General features: G+C 36.9%; 1 protein-coding gene across 3 annotated transcripts in view; it reads left to right on the top strand.

Annotated features, from left to right (window-relative positions):
- LOC127412963 (glutamate receptor 1-like) overlaps positions 1 to 18,339 on the top strand; it is a 146,754-nt gene that overhangs the window by 55,021 nt on the left and 73,394 nt on the right. For all 3 annotated transcript variants that reach the window (XR_007892509.1, XM_051649701.1, XM_051649700.1), the window contains exon 5: positions 15,241 to 15,294. Coding sequence is in view for 2 of the 3 variants with exons in the window: in XM_051649701.1 (XP_051505661.1) it covers positions 15,241 to 15,294 (54 nt within the window). In the remaining variant the exon portion in view is untranslated. The remainder of the gene's footprint in view (positions 1 to 15,240; positions 15,295 to 18,339) is intronic.

Raw genomic sequence — 18,339 nt, 5'->3', positions numbered from 1 at the left:
TGCCAAGCTAATACTTTCGTCATCTTTTAATCTGTTAATAACCATGCCATTATGAAAATATATTGGTAAACACAGACAGGCCCAGATGACTCAACTTAAAATGCAATTCAGAATTCGAGTACTCAGACGAAGCCTGTGGCGACCCTTATCAGATGGAGTGGCCTTGTGCAACAGGCCCCAAGACGGCTCACTTTCTCTCTCACAGAACTCTTAAGGACAGAGCAGATAAATTACACTGGCTTGACATTTGGTGTTGGCAGCAGCGCCATAGTGATGTGTCAATTTCTCTGTTACCTTTTCCCACTGCCTGGAGAAGAAATAAGCATTCTGCAACTGTAATTAATGAGATCATGTCTTTTCTGTTTTTCTTCTTTTCTTTCTCTCTTTTCCTGTATATTATGGTTTAAACAGAAGACCCATGATTGGTCATGTTGTGTTATTGATTGCATGGTGCCCACAGTTAAGGCTGTTGCATCAAATTATGGTACTTCGCACAGCTCTTCTAGAATTTTTTTTCCTTTCTGAAAGCAATCATCCATCACCTTGTGTCCAACAGGCAAGATGTAAAACAACATTGCAGTAATTTCTCCCACATTGATACACATTCTTTTATTACCACCAGTGATCAGACCTTTTAAATGAGGAAAAACTGGGTATGTTTCAGTCTCTCTATTATTACGTGAGATGTTGTATGGAAATGTTTAGTTAAGGAATACTGCCTCAGAAAGGTTATTTAACCTCCTGAGACCCCCGCATGACTGCTGTGTACATTTTCCATTTCCCTTTTTGATTTGGAACTAGTAGCACCTAATAAACAAGCACAAAAAAAAAATAAAAAAATAATCTAGAGTAAATAGTTTTCCTAAACATTAATTTCCACATATGTGGACAGTGAGACTACGTTGTGAAATTTTAATAACACTAAGCTATAGAAAGTCAGATTTGTTTTCATCAAATTGTTTATTATGTTTCCAGGAGTGTTGGTTATTCATGTTTTTGAGACATTACAGCTGATTTTCTGTAAAGCTGAATAAATAATTCTGATTCAAAGTAAATATATAGGAATGCATTAACTAATGTTAATTAATAGAATTGTATTGCACAGTTATAAAAGAAAATAAACATAACAAAATGTATATTAAAATGAATCTAAATGACCCACAGATGTGTTAGAGCTGAAAGTTATTCAAAATAACTAACATATTTTTTTTCTACTTTTGAGGAAATGCATTGCCAATTTCCTCATATGTAAACATCATGTTTATCAGGGTGCTGTCGTGCAAAAAATGAACAGATTTTCCAAAGCAGCATATCAAACGAAACTAGAGACTCTGTTCATTACAACCAAATAGGTTTCAATGAACAAAAATAAAAGAGATTTCTTACCAGAGGCACTTTTGTTGGCGCTGCATCCATAGGAGCTCTTCAAGGAAATTGATGGCATGCTTTTGTTTCACGTGACTCGGAGCGGCAGAAGTTAACCCTTTAAATGACAGTCTAGAGTCTTGTGAACAGTATTCAGCTGGTTTTTATTCATTTAAATGATGTGTTGCATATAGCGAAGCCAAAATACAACATCTACGCATGTGGTGCAGGGTCGCACAAGATTAAGACCCCATGACATCCATTTCTCTTTATATATTTCCCATTGGAACCGGAAGATTTGAAAAGACAGAGTTTGCAAGCGATTGTTCTTTTTTATAAATAGCCAATAGCCTTTAGTTATTTCACACCTTGGCAAAACTATGATTTACCTGTCTATATCTGCTAAAAATACATTTATTTTGTCAACATGTTACCCATTTACTTTGACATTGTCATTTAGCAGACGCTTTTATCCAAAGCGACTTGCAAATGAGGAACATACAGTAGCAAGCAATTTGTCATACAAAAGTCAACAATATCTGCGGTATCACATTGCCAAGTTCTCAAAGTAGCTGGAGTAGTATAAAAGCTAACGTAGAAGAAAGTGACAGACAATTTTATATATATATATATATATATATATATATATATATATATATATATATATATATATATATATATATATATATATATATATAGTTAAGTATTTAATTGCATTTAGTGTGGATTGGTTAAGTGCTCTCGGAACAGGTGTGTTTTCAGCTGGTTCTTTAATGTTGAGATGGTTTCAGCAGATTGTGTGGAGTTGGAAGCTCACTCCACAACAGCGGAACAGAGAAAGTGAATGATCGTGAAATAGACTTTGTGCCAATATGCAAGGGTACAAAATGTATACACGCTGCCAAATTAACATATATCCCTATCCAGGAAACACGGGTTACATCCCATTTATTCTAATCACTGTTTCGTTTGTGCACATAGAGTGTTATGTTAATGTAAAGCCAACAGTAATGCAGGTTAAACAAATGAATCCCTCCAAACATTTGATTATATTACTCAATCAGGAGGGATAGTTTTAATCCTCTCAAAATGTGTAATCATGGGATTCCAAACCCTGTAAAAGCTTTGGGTTGCTCCTTTCATTAAGTATTTAATTTTCTCTAATTTCAAACATGATATTAGATCACATAACCACATTGAAGCCTTAGGCGGTTTTGATGACTTCCACTCCAACAGTATTCTTCTTCTTGCTAGCAGAGAGGCAAATGAAATAACACTTTTCTTTTTGCTTGTCAATGATAGTCCAGTCTCCGGGACTCAAAAAAAAAAAAAAAAATGGCTATTTCAACACTAGTTTTTAAATCCAAGTTGGAAGCATCATTTAGTGTTTTAAATATGAATACTCCGTAATCTCTCAACTTTTGACAGGACCAGAACATGTGAACAAAGTCTGCCTTATCACATTTAAATCGGTCACACACATCATCAACATTAGGGTACATTTTGGAAAGTCTGGATTTTGTATAGTAGGAGCGGTGAAGGACCTTGAATTGTATGAGACTGAGGCGGGCACAAGAGGTTGATTCATTTACTCTGTTCAAAGCCTCGGCCCATGTTTCATCAGGTATTTCAATTCCCATGTCCTTTACCTGCTCCCCTCTAATTCTGTTGATTAGGACATTATTTAAGGACATAATTGTATTATATATTATTGAAATTTGACCTTTAAAGACCATAGGAGTCTGTAAAACTTTATCCAGTAGTAAGGTAGGTGGTAGGGTAGGGAAGGTTGAACCCTGGGTTTGAATGAGATGTCTTGAAAGTAACGGAACAGGTTGGAACGTGACAGCTGGAATTTCTCAGAAAGATCACTAAAACTGGCAAAAGTGTTGTTAATATAAAAGTCACTACATTTGGCCAAACCTACCCTCTGCCACTGTACGAAGGTACTATCCATATTACCAGCAGGGAACAGATGATTATTATAAATAGGGCTTAACATAGAAAAGTCATTAAGTTTATTCATTTGCCTAAATTGGGACCAGATCTTAAGTGTAGATTGTACAACTTGGCTTAAGGTATATAGAGAAGGAGATGAGGGCAGTTTCATTGTTATTAAGGCAGAAAGTGATGTGGAGATACAAGTATCTGCTTCTGCCTTACACCATTCAGCCTCATAGGAGTTATGCCAGCAAATAATTTTTTGAAGATTTGTGGCCCAGTAGTAACCCATAAAATTAGGAAGGGCTAAGCCTCCCTGTGATTGTTGCCTTTCAATGAGCTCTTTATGAATTCTGGGGTTCTTTCCTCTCCACAAAAATGATAACATGGGTGTATTTAGTGAGGGGGAAAAGGACTCTGGGAGAAAAATTGGGAGTGATTGGAATAAGTATAAAAACCTAGGTAAAACGTTAATTTTTATGCAGTTTATTCTACCTGCTAGGTATAAGTGCAATGCATCCCATTTCTGTAGATCAGATTTAATTTTGTTTACAAGTGGCAAAAAGTGTGGGTAATATGAACTCCCACGTATTTAAAACCGGATCTAGAAATGTGAAATGGAAGGGAAGTTGCCTTGGTTTGTAAAGCAAGAGAATTAATCAGAAAACACTCGCTTTTAGGGAGGTATAACTTCTGCACCCACCACCTCTGGGGCCTCCTTGGATGCAGGAGAGTGTATTATACCAAGAAGTCTCCTAATATTAGTAAATGAGCGACAACCTCTGATAAAGCCCGTCTGATCTGGAGAGAGAATTTTTGGCATACTAGTATCAATTCTGTATGCTAATAATTTGGCAAGTATTTTTACATCAACATTTAACAAAGAGATTGGTCTGAAGGAGCTACAATCAAGCGGATCTTTTCCTGGTTTTAAAAGAAGTGTGATGAATGCTTCTGTAAGAGACTGTGGTAGTTTTGCATTATCTAAAGAGTCTTCAAACATTTTCAGAAGAAGCAAGGCTATTTTGTCACTAGACGCTTTATAAAATTCCACAGGGTAGCCGTTAGGGCCAGGGGTTTTGCCATTTTGCATTGGACTAATGGAGATTAAAATCTCCTGCAGGTCAATTGGCCATTTTAAATGTACTTTTTGGTCCGAGTTAATTGTCGGAATATTCAGGTCTTTCAGAAAAGCTGACATTTCCTGAACTATCTCTTGGAAACTCAGAAGTATATAGATTGGAATAATATTCTTTGAAAGTGTCATTGATTTCTTTAGGGTCTACTGTCAGTTGTTGTGATATATTATGAATCTGTGGAATTAGCCTGGAGGCTGACTGACATTTTATCTGATGTGCTAATAAACGTCCTGCCTTTTCACCATGTTCATAAAATTGTCCTTTAGACCAGAGCAGATTTTGTTGAATTTTCTCTTTTAATAGTTGGTCATTTTGTGCTTTGAGCTCCATTTTTTTTTTTATTTATTTTTTTTTTTTTTTAAGTAATTCTTCTGAGGGAGTTAAAGAGAGTTGTCGATCTATTTTTCCTATGGAATCAATTTGTTGTTGTAGTTTTCGATTTTTTAACTTATTGCTAGATGCGGAGTAAGATATAATTTCACCCCAAATGACGACCTTAAATGTACCCCATAAAATCGATGGTGATACATATTCAGCAGTATTAGTAACCAAAAAGTTATCTATATCCATTGATATAAATGTTTTTAAACTGCTAACAAGATAGAATTTAGTCTCCAAGCAGGCCAATGAGTATGATAGAGAGTAAAGCATAAATCAAGCAACGGAGCATGTCTGATATTATGATTGTAGATTATTGGGTCTTCTCCACTGAAGGGAGTAGTGTCTTGTCAATAAAAAAATAATCAGTTCTTGAATATGAAGAATGAACATGAGAAAAATAAGAAAACTCTTTCTTTTGCGGGAATGAAAATCTCTGCAGGTTAAGGTAGCCAACTTGCGTCATAAAAGTAGAGAGAGCTTGGGACATTTTGTACTGTGTTAAAGTTTTCAATCTAAGACTGGGTTAACGACACAATTTACGTAAGTCCCCACCAAATATTAGACGGTACGAATTCAGGTTGGGTAGAAGTGAAATAATTTTGTGTATGAAGTTGGCGTCATACCAGTTAGGGGCATAGACACATACTAAAGCAACAGGGGTGTGAAACAAGTAAACAGTCACAATAATAAATCGTCCTTTGGGATCCGAAACACATTTGGGCACATTGAATTGTACCTTTTTATGAATTATAATTGCTGTTCCTCTTGCTTTACTGTTGAAGTGCGAGTGAAAAACCTGACCAACCCAGGGTTTCCTAAGTCTCGTATGATCCGTTACTTGTAAGTGTGTTTCCTGCAGGAACGCTATATCTGTATTCAGTTTTTTAAGATGAGCAAGAACACAAGCTCTTTTATTTGGTCCATTCATGACTTTAACATTCCAGCTAGTGAAACAAATGGTGGACCCTCCTTCGTTCCTATATGCATCACTCATTGATTAATCAATACCGTCTACTATAATCTGTTATAACACCTTGTACAAGTCGTTGCATGTGCATAGTTGTAAGTGATAAAAAGTAGGACCACGTTTTGGGTAAATAATAATAATAATAATAATTAAAAAAAGAGAGAAGAAAAGAGAGAAAAGAAAAGAAAAACACACACTGGCGGTTACTTTCCCAACTCTGATAATCAGAACATATCCTATATTTGTCCCGAGAACTGAGACAAATTGCAGGCCCCCATTAACATACCCCCAGTACCCCTTGACTTACTTAATGCCATTTCTACCTCCAGGGGGCTCACCGACTCTCAAAGATGGTTTCAATGCACCTCAAAGTAGTTGTACATAAAATTATCTTTGCACAACAAAGTCTTATTGTATATCACTAAGTCATCAGTTTGTATAGGTTTGATGTAAAATGTGTTTATTGCCAAAAAAAAAATTAATAATAATAAAAATAAAGATAATTGAAAAGTATCCATATTTTCAAATCCACCAATTTAAGAAAAGTGCAGCATCCTCTATTTAGTGACCATCTTTAGCATTGACACGTTGGTCATAGAATTTCTTCACCTCCTCTGGTGTATTAAATATGAAAGTTTTTTTCCTCGTAGATTACTCTCAAGCAAGCTGGGTAAAGCAGCTGAAATCATATGCCCTTCTGGTAAAACAACTGTTTAATGCCATTGTATGAAGCATGTTTCCTTGACAGGGCAGCGCTGAGATCCGGATAAATTCTGACTGTACTTCCCTTGTATTTCATCTCATGGCGTCTTGCCCATCGTAACACTTGCTCCTTGTCTTGAAATCGGTGGAAACACACCACAAAGGGGCGTGGATTATGGCCATGCGGTGAGCCCTCTCGAGTGTTGGCGGCTTGTCAAAGACCTCCGGGCCCGTCATCTCTAGCAGCATTTCGGCAGCAAAGATGACAGGGTCTTGGCCACTTTCGCTACCCTTTGGGACATTCACAATCCTCTAATTGACTTTACGCGATCGGTTTTACAAATCCTCAATGCGATCCAGAAGAGTCATGTTCTGCTTTTGTAGGGTTTTGATTGTATTTTCGGCCTCTACCAAATTTTCAAAATTCTCCCCGACCTGGGATTCTGTTATAGCCAAACAGCTTTGCATTCACTGAGCTTTGCAAAAGACCATAGACTCCTGAATCAGAGCAGAAATATCATCTCTGATACTGATTCGTTGTTTAGTTGGTTCAGACACCATTTGGTCCATAGAGACGGTTTCCAGGCCCTCAGTCACAGCATATTTGTCAGTGTTAGAAGTTGCAGCGATGGCTGCTAGTTTGCTAGCGGTGGACCTCGTTGTCGGCGGAGCTGAAGCGTGGGCTTGTTTCTGCTTAGAGTTGCTCATAATATAACCAGTGATATTCTAGATGAATATATCTATAGGAATTGACTTTAAGTGCCTCATAAAAAGTTTGATTTTCAAGGGTAGGTCGGGAGCCCCTCTTCCTGATGCCTCACTCCTTCATGGCTATACCAGAAGTCCATGACTTACTTTCTTCAGCAGAACACAAATAAAGATTTTTAGAAGAATAATGTAAATTATTTTGCTGCAAATATGCACGTCTGCATTGATACTCCTTTATTGCACTTTTTCATTTTAATATTTTTTTCTTCAGTAAAAAAAAGAAAGAAAGAAAAAAAATGTTTGTAAGGGCAAAGCAGAGCCGGTCTTCGCAATGGAGGTATCTAACAATCCGAGGGTACGTTTTTTAATAATTAATTAAACAGTATTAAAAAAAAAAAAAGTTTTGTAAAACTCCTAAACTTATCAATACGTTTTCCTTCAATGATATACTAATGTATATTATTGATGAAGAATACTTTCCACTCGAATATGTAAAGTTTTACCAGGCATTCAAGTATTGTACAGGTTGTTGTCCATTAATATGATGTCTAATTAACCAACATAATTCATTATTCTTTTAGCTGAAGAATACTAATATAACATACTAATGATGAACAATAATTAAGGGAAGATGTACAGTCAGCCGGTTATTATTTTGAAATAAACCATGTTAAGGTGATCAGGACCCCAATGCGAAGCAGTCTTTTATTATCGCACTGAATGAGGTTTATTTTAAGATAATGACCATCTTCAGCAGGATATGACGATTCCGAGTACAACAACTTCGGACCACCAGACGGGGCTTACGCCAAAGAGAGACATTACATTTCTGTTTTATAGTCATCAAATAAATGTCATCTTAAATTTCACTCAAGTCTGCAAGTCTTCATGATAGAATATAAGTTAGTATATCAGTGAAGGAAAATATATCGTTAAGTGTAGGAGTTTTACAAAACTTTTTTAATAATATTTAATTAATTATTTTTAAAAATGTACTCTCGGATTGTTAGATCCCTCCATCGTGATGACCAGCTCTGCTTTGCCTTAACAAAAAGGTGCGGGATGGCGCTGTGTTGTGACGTCATCACGTACAAAAATGTCCCATTTCTTTGGTTAGGCATCAACTAATAAAACGACTTTATTGCCCCCTTCCCCGCCAAATACTGGTCTTGCTCTCTCGCATCAATATTTACAAGTGCACAAGTGAGTTTTGCTACAGGTTTTTCACAAAAGTAGTTGCAAAAGTCAAGGCGTGAAGATTTAAAGTTGCATTGCCAGATTTGAGAGGTTGTAAGTGCCGATTTGTGGTTGTACTGCGAAAATGAATTAAAGTACAAAAGTTAATGTGAAATACAAGTTTGTGTCTGTAGTTGTATTTACACTGGCGGCCAAAAGTTTGGAATAATGTACAGATTTTGCTGTTTCAGAAGGTAATTGGTACTTTAATACACCAAAGTAGCATTCAACTGATCACAAAGTATAGTCAGGACATTACTGATGTAAAAAAACAGCACCATCAATATTTTTAAAAAAAGTCATTTTTGATCAAATCTAGACAGGCCCCATTTCCAACAGCCATCACTCCAACACCTTATCCTTGAGTAATCATGCTAAATTGCTAATTTGGAACTAGAAAATCACTTGCCATTATATCAAACACAGTTGAAAGCTATATGGTTCATTAGATGAAGCTTAATATTGTCTTTGTGTTTGTTTTTGCGTTGCCACAGTATGCAATAGACTGGCATTTCTTAAGGTCAATATTAGGTCAAAAATGGCAAAAAAGAAACTGCTTTCTCTAGAAACCCGTCAGTCAATCATTGTTTTGAGGAATGAAGGATATACAATGCTTGAAATTGCCAAAAACACTGAAGAATTCATACAAAGGTATGCACTACAGTCTTCAAAGACAAAGGACAACTGGCTCTAACAAGGGCAGAAAGAGATGTGGAAGGCCGGATATACAACTAAACAAGAGGATAAGTACATCAGAGTCTCTAGTTTGAGAAGTAGATGCCTCACATGTCCTTAGCTGACAGCTTCATTGAATTCTACCCGCTCAACACCAGTTTCATGTACAACAGTAAAGAGAAGACTCAGGGGTGCCGGTCTTATGGGAAGAATTGAAAAGAAGCCACTTTTGAAACAGAAAAACAAAAAGAAAAGGTTAGAGTGGGCAGAGAAACACAGACATTGGACAACAGATAATTGGAAAAGAGTGTTATGGATCTTAACCCCATTGAGCTTTTGTGGGATCAGCTAGACTGTAAGGTACGAGAGAAGTGCCCGACGAGACAGACATCTATGGCAAGTGCTGCAGGAAGCGTGGGGTGAAATGTCACCTGAGTATCTGGACAAACTGACAGCTAGAATGCCAAGGATCTGCAAAGTTGTCATTGCTGCACGTGGAGGATTTTTTTAATGAGAACTCTTTGAAGTAGTTTAAGTTTAAATAGTAATTCACATTATTAATGTCCTGACTATACATTGTGATCAGTTGAATGCTACTTTGGTGAATAAAAGTACAAATTTCTTTCCATAAGAGCAAAATCTGTACATTATTCCAAACTTTTGACTTGTCTGCAATTATGAATTCAGAACACAAGCTTTGAATTATTGTCTGTGAGTGCAGATTGCAACATTCAACTTAAAAAATGTTTTGCAAGTTTTCACATCAGTGCTGTGAGTGTTAATTTTGCTGCTGATTTACCTTCATACTCCAGTGGTTAAATCAATGTCTTAAGAAGCGATATGATAGGTGTGGGTAAGAAATAGATCAAAATGTATTCAATTTTTACTTTAAATTCTCTTCCCTGCTCAGTCAATCTCCCCTTTAACTTTCACTTTTCACATTTTTCTTCTTGTGTTTTGGGTGATTCACATTCTTCATGCATATGCCCCCTACTGGTTAGGGAGAAGAATTTCTAGCAAAATTGGACTTAAATATTGATCTGTTTCTCACCCACACCTATCATATCACTTCTGAAGATATAAATTTATAGAATATTTTTATGCTGCCTTTATGTGCTTTTTGGAGCGTCAAAATGTTGGCACCCATTCACTTGCATTGTATGGACCTAAAAAGCTGAAATATTCTTCTGAAAATCTTAATTTGTTTTCTGCAGAAGAAAGAAAGTCATGCACATCTGGGATGGCATGAGGGTGAGTAAATGATGAAAGAATTTTCATTTTTGGGTGAACATAAATGCATATAGATGGCCTCTGAACTAACAAACATGCATATAGATGGCCTCTGAACTAACAAACATGGGATCCTGAAATTTTTCAAGACTTCCCTTCCATCTGCATTAGTGTTGATCATGACATTACAAATATGCGGCATTTGCAAGAAAGAAGAGACCAAGTGTCCTTTCCAAAAGTGTTCCTTGCCCTGGGCTGGCCTGCGAGAGGAAAATCTTCCTGGTGTCACCATTAATAACTGATGGTACTGTCTGTCATGCCCACTAGCTTATGCCTGCTTTCACAACTTAAAGTATGAGAGAGACTCAACACAAATGCAAACACACAAAGAATGTTCTTTAATTGAACCCATGGAAAAACATAACAGTTTGATGGTGTCAAAGTCTCTGGCACCCATTGACACTGCACACTACACACATACATCCACACAGGTTAAAACTCTGACCCTCGGTCGATGTAGTATTCCAAACAGAACTGAGCAGAGTGCTAATGTGTTCCTCCCCCGTCAGCGTATGACTCATTGTTTTCCTCCACTGTTGTCCTCTCCGTGCCTGCAAAGGCTTTCTTATCTCAATATCCACACAAAGAGAAATGTACATCACAAATCTTCATTGCGCTCCTATTTCTTGTTCGGAAAACATAGACATCTTGATTCTGAAACACTCTAAACTCAATGTATTCAAGAGAATGTAAAGATAAAAGCCAGGATGGTAGTCATTTACAGTTTATTACCATTTTAGCCTCAGGAGGGACACCCAAACGACAACTTGCAGAAAACACTTGTGTGGTGGTATTGGTGGGTGTATGTTTAGAGGAATTTGTGCCATTATTGGGGTAATTATATTGGGTCGCATTCACTAATATTTGCGCAGTGTACTGTAAGTGTATACAGCACTGTAATGGATTCACAACAGGTGCATAAACGCACATAAATTTGTTTTTATCCTCATTCTAATGTTGATTAATCTGGATTATTCTAAATGATGGAGTGTGTGCCCACAGTTAGTAATTAGCATAATATATGCCCAAACCATCTCCATACAAGGGATTTCTACACAACCTCTTCTGTAAAGCCATTTGTCACTCTCTGCAAATGTATCCTTATACTCTCTAAAGATGCGTTCTGACCTAAAAGCACATGTAGAGCCAAGTCAAACAACGTCAAGCCATTCTCAAAACCAGTTGAAACACAATAAACACCTGTTATTAAGGACCAGCCTGTGATAATCTTCATTTTTATGTAGAACCTAGCTGTAATGAACATTAATTTTTGTAACTCTAAAATCAGTATGACTTATTGTAGGGTCACTGTGTTATTTTTTAAGTAATTTATAACTAAGTTATTTCTTCGATTTCTAAAAATTATGTAAATGCAGGAAAAATGTAAATGCAACTTATTGATGAATCCGGATTTCTATGTGAAAACTTTCATACACAGGTTTTACGCACAAATATGTGCATACGCATGGTTACTGAATGAGAGCCATTGTGTCTTTTATTGTTTCCATAATTGTTGTTCAGTAGTGATTACAGTATAAGTGGGTTTCCCTTGAGACAGTTTCCCTTTTTTAATTATAGCCACTTCCATGTGTGAGAAAGTGTATTCAACACTGCTTTATATACAGAACTTTAAGTAAAAAAGCAGTGTGTAAAGGTAGTTGCAGTGAGTAGCAGTGTGTAGGTCTCCCCTCTTACATTACCCTTGTTTAACAGTTGGTAATATAATTGGCATTTATTTGTGTTAGCACAGTGCCTTTAAGACATTAGCCTTTCTCATTTGCATATTACATGTTGGGTATTAATATGCAGTGTGTACTCAGTGTATGTGTGCAGGTGAAGAGTGATGGTGACAGATCTGCTCAGCTGAACTGATGAACCCCTCTTTTCTTTATTTCTTTATTTTTTAATGCTCAAAGTGTTTCATCTTGCTCTTCTCTCTCCCTCATGTATGAGATAAGTGTGCAGTCGTGAACCTTGGCTTTGTGCTTCATTAAAGTCGGCATGAAACAGAAGTTGCGACCGACTTTACTTCCGTATTGTGACTTATTTCCGAGTGAAACAGCTTATCGAACAAGAAAAAAATGTAGGGCTGGGATTTGAGTTTATTCATTGGTTGTTGATTGGACTGTGAAAATATGGGCGTTGCATAGCAGAACGGAGGCAGATCTGAATGCGAGTTTGCAGTGGACACACACACTTCCACCGTGCTGCACCAGTCAGAGCCAGTTATTGGTGAAATTAAGCAGTGATCTCAACACATTTATGATCAAAATGACAACATAAACGCACGAGCACATCGTGGTCTTTGCTTACGAAGAGGCCGTAGCCATTGGAAAATGTAAACAATAACCATATTTTACCATTTTGTATAACAATACACTAAATATAAAGGAAAAAAACACTTACCCGAGCTGTGCATACCAAGATAAGCATTCAAAAATATAAATACACTCCAGAGGCATCCAAAGCATTGTATTCATTTGTGATCACCTCAGCAATTCAGGCATGAAATATCTCAAACACAACCACGAATTCGCCGTTATTCCTCCTCATTCTAAATGTAAATTCAAGCCAGCTGACCCGTAACCCTTATCCCGTAATCCGTTGGGTTATGGAACGATAGTTTTGAAGAAAAACAGAGGAAAATACACCTTGCCATCTTCATCAACATGTGATTTGATGCTTCGTTCAACTCTACGCAAGGCTGTGGTATTAATAAGAAAGGGGCAGGGTTTAAGCGGACTAAATGATTGAAGACCTGCATACGTCACCAGAGAGAAGTCTTTCGTTTCGCCAGAAGATTGATTTATGAAATTTTGATTAAAGATTATGAGGTAAAAAAATACATATGCATGGATGCATTGTTCACAATAAGATCAATAACATGCATTTAGAAAATATGGTTATTTTTCATTTCATGCCGACTTTAAATTTATCAACGCATTCAAATACTAATTTCTCCGGGGAGAGCGTTACAGTTACCACATCACTTCCTGTTTAAAATGGTTGTCTAAAGGAAAAGAAAAAGCTGGTGCAATGCATTCTGTCTACCACAGGGGGAGCACAGAAAACTAATTGAAAGTGTAACAAACCATATAGTGAAGAAATTAATACATTATCTGATATTGTCATCCTCCCTCTATATATAACTTTGTGGCTCATGCACAGCACATCAATCTTTCACCAACCTCAGCAAGACTCCCCTCTGGCCCACAACCTTCCATCTGCCAATATCCTGCCAACAACACACACTGATACACACTAATAGCCTGCTTTAATTGATGATAGATGTGAAAGACTGCATTATAATCAAAAATATTTTTAAGGGTGGGACTTGCCAGTGACCCTTACGACACAATGTTATCGCAATGCTTGGATTACAAAGCATAACATCTTTTTTTGCAGGTCTGTGTAAAGACTGTGAATTGATATAGAAAATATTACAAAATGTTTTATTAATCTTTGTAATTTCACTGAAAAGTAAGATTTACAGCACTGTGTAAACAAAAATTAACACATTTCCATGCAAGCAGGCTACTATGTAGCTGCATTATGGGGGTGTACACCTTAATGTAGTATAATATAATATAATGTGCGGAGTGTCTATTTACACTAAGTGCAAAAAGCCCATCTTGTTGGCAGAGGCTATTTACACTAACTCCACCCACCACTGCTCAGACCATACTCAAGACAGCCACGACATCAACTGCTGATCAAATGAAGGCGGGCATATTTGAATTTTTCACGATGGGGTAGAGATATTAAACTGGTTAACGTGTTAGACATTTAGTGGATTAAGAGATTTGGATAACTAAGTGACTATTTGCACTCCAGTAGTCTTGTGGAAACACAGGATTTTACGACAAACTGCACCCCCATGTGCAGCTGTAGTAGCTCTGGGTGTAATGACAGTATGTGTTTGTATTGTCATGCTGGAGATCTGTGTTCGAATCCCACACCTTGACATACTTTTCCCCATGTCTCTACTCTTAATATTTCCTATAATACTACTCATAGTCATAAATAAAATAGATTTCTCACAGTGATTTGGTCACAGTGAAGGTCAGGGAGTTGAGAGAAGGATTTGATCTGAATAAAATTAACTATGGTTTTACTGTAGTAATATTGTAGTGACCATGTGTTATGGTGGAAACTATATAGTTCTGATGTGCTAACCATGGTGTTACTACAGTAACGTGTTGTTAATAGTAGTTAATAGTAACCATGTTTAATTTTGTGGTTACTATGATTTTACTAGAAAAATGCCATGGTGATACTGTGGTTACTGTAGTAAAACCATGGTTAATATTTGTAAGGTAAGGGTAGGGGTTGGTGTAGGGTGTCTGTGGGACTCCAAATAAACACAATAAAATTGCTGCAGTGATGCCACTATACTGTATATTAGTATTTAAACAGGGTGTAAGAGTATCTTCCATTATTTGCACGAGTGCAAATAGCATCTAATGCTATTTGCACTTAGTGCAAAGATGCTTTTTGTTGCTTTTTACACTTAGTGAAAATAGCATCTGTCACTATTTGCACTTAGTGCAAATAGCCTCTGCCGATAATAAATAACATAATGTAATAAAATATAATAAACAAATGAGAAATACAGTGCTAAACTATATCAAGTTACTTCATAGTCTAATGTTGTTGTTTTTTCTCCAACAGTAAAATTATGAAGGATCATTGTATATTTAACATATTCCTGATACCTTCAAATGTAATTACAGCACTGCATTACAGCATAACTAAGAAAATATATATACCGAATTTACAGCTGTAACTTTTTACTGTAGTTATTTATTGGTGCTTCTTTTCTTTTGTTTGTTCCAGATCGTTGAGCAGGGTAAGAATGTGAAGAGTTACCACTACATCCTAGCAAACCTGGTAAGCTAAAGACACACCACCCATCTCAAAAGTATGACAGATCTTATGGACTAATCTTCACCATCAGACTTTCAAATGTCACTGCTACTCTTGATATTACAGGTGATTTGCATATTTTCACTACTGACCAATTATAAGAAGCTACTCACTAGCTATGACTAAAAGATGAGATGTTCTATAAATGCTGCCTGGAGAACAGCTCTGTGAATGTGAAGAACTACAAGTGATGTCTGCAGTCTCTGTCTCTAGGTTTGCTCAACGTATGAGAATGGAAATCCAAATTGATTTAAACAGAAATTATAATAATAGCAGCATTAATATGCTGTGGTGCACTTATGAATGGCGCACTGCTGAGGATGTTAAATTTAACCAGCCCTGGCTGGTTTGTTAAATGTAATTGTGACAAATGATAATGCTTGCAAAACAATAAAGCAAGATTTGCAGCTGCCTACTTTTTACATAATTGAGAAATTTTAAGAACTGGTAGCAAATTACTCTGTGTCGAAGAATTGGGAACTATTTACACTGTGTTTGCACGTGCGAACGTGTGTGTGTGTGTGCCATTGTGTGCCTGTGCAATCACGCATCTGAGTGGATGCCCATATAAGCTTCCCCTCTGCGTCCAAGCCTTTTGGGTGAAGGCTAGTTTCTATAGTGATATCACCAACTCACTGCACCACATTTACATGGACACGGAGCAGAAAAAAGATACAACTCTATCCACTCAGTCAAGAGATATGGGCACCTGCTAGAGGTGAGGAGGCATGCTTCCTTTCTTGCCTCATAGTATAGTATAGAATAGTATAGTTTACAATACCGTACTATAATATAATAATGTTTAATATAGTATAGCATAGTATAAAATGTTATGTTATAGCATTGCACAGTATAGCATTGCATTGTATAGTGTATACTATATTATAGTATAATATAGTATAGGATAATGTAACACAGTATAGCATAGCAGAGTAAAGTATAGTGTAGTGTAGTAAAGGAAATCTTCAAATGATGTAAACCTAACAAAGGCTGTTCTGGTTGCCAACTTGCACGTTAAAGCTGATGTGTGTTTGGGGCAAGACTATATATTTATCTAACCAGAGACAGATGGGGGGAGTGTCCGGGAAACCTTGTTATTTGTGCAATTCTGTTGGGTATGCTTGTGGCACAGAAATTACACACTTCAGGTTTAAGGAGACACATTACTGATATGGCACATTCTGACAGCAGTTCATGAGTCTTTTGCTTGACTGATGTGAATTGAGAACTTATGAGAGTGCAGGTGTTTTTACCCAAACTTTTACATTCCTTAATTCAATGACAGGGTTTACATTGAGTTTGTGTAGGACTGTATGGTCAAAATCCCTCACTTGAATTCTAAAGTAGGAGGGCTGCCTATGCCTGAAGTGGAGAATAATCAGGCTAAGCAGAGGGAGAGTGATAAATGAAAGAGAGGGACACTGACAAAATCAGTCAAAAACCTAATCAAATCCATCAGAAACATACAACTGAATGGCACCATAAGTGGTCCTTTGTTCCAGAAAAGAAAGGATGTCACTGTTGCTATGAGAGCAGATAGTCGACTTTAGAGTGAATGCCAAAAGACTGTGCTGACAAAAAAAAAACAAAAGATAAATAAATGAATATAAGGAAGACTCAGGTGATCACAAGAGAGCAGCAGTAATGGAAATGTAAGCGCAGCGTAGTTCTAGTGGGAAGACTAGCAGCTGTACATCATCGCACCATTAGCTTGGTAACTCCAAGCCAATCACATGTAAGCCAATACTAAGTCTGCTCACAATCTATCACATTGCTGTTTCAGTGTGCTAAAACGGCAACCTCCACCACCCCACCACCACCAGTTGAGTCCTGCACGGGGGTAGGCTCCTTGCCCCTGCCTTCTATCTCCGGCAGGATATGACGGTTCCGAGTACAAATTCTTCGGACCGCCAGACAGGGCTTACTCCAAAGAGAGACATTACATTTCTGTTTTATATTCATCAAATAAATGTCATCTTAAAATTCACTCAAGTCTGCGAGTCTTCCTGATAGAAGTACTTCAAAATGCAGCTTGCCATTGCAATCAGAGACATCTGAAATGACTCCCGTTCCTTTCCCCATTTTTCCTCCATGCTTTGTACTGTATATTGGCTTCAGACCACTGGAGTTGCCTAGTATGTTTAACCAGGCAGACTGGTCACCTGCTGCTCTATTTACAATTTTGCCCAATCTCTGTTCCCCAGCTATTCACTCCCGAATTCAATTTCTGTCATTTGGAGCCATGGCTTAGTGGTTAGTGCTTGTGTTCCAAATTTGTATACAAAATGTTCATTGGTACATTGGTTAATTATATCCTGTTATCCTTCATTATAGTGTGTTTGCCCTTTGTTTGTAATTAGCTCTAATTTCTCATTTGTAATGCTTTGTTTTGACCATGCTAATTTGAATAGCTGAGAATAGTCGTTAGGGTCTGAAATGTTTGCTTTCAGTGTATATTTTCTACAATTCTTCAAGAAAAAATAATCTTGTAAATAAATGTTCCTGAAGCATTTATGGTTAGTTGACACATAAAATGTCCATAAGTAGAATTTTTTATAGTACAAATCTCTCAATTAAAACGAGTTCATAAAAACTGTACAGGATTTAGTTCTCTGTGTCAAGTTAAACGTAGTTTGAAACTTAGAAAAACATGTCTTGAGATCCCTGCATTTGGATTTGCACTCAGTCGAGCCACATTTTGAACGCAAGAACGTGTTCTCATCTTGTGTTGTCTGTCGTCAGTAGGGCTGCATGATTATATCGAAATCATAATTGACAATTATTTCGCTTGATATTGTAATTGCGATTATTTATTTCAATTAAAATATTTTTTGCCAGGCATGCCACATTCTTTATGTAGGCTACATATCCAAAACAAGCTGAGAATTGTTCCTGAATTGCTTTATTGCATAAAAACAAGCGTTTCAAATTGTGTTTACATTTTGAATAAAATATACATAGAATGTATGCAACACAACAATACTAGAATACTAGGTTGTCATTTCTGAT

This window comes from Myxocyprinus asiaticus, chromosome 22, assembly GCF_019703515.2.
Source record: "Myxocyprinus asiaticus isolate MX2 ecotype Aquarium Trade chromosome 22, UBuf_Myxa_2, whole genome shotgun sequence".
In the NCBI taxonomy this organism is placed as follows: domain Eukaryota; kingdom Metazoa; phylum Chordata; class Actinopteri; order Cypriniformes; family Catostomidae; genus Myxocyprinus; species Myxocyprinus asiaticus.
The sequence above is the reverse complement of the archived record's forward strand: the minus strand, read 5'-3'. Positions and strand labels throughout refer to the sequence as shown.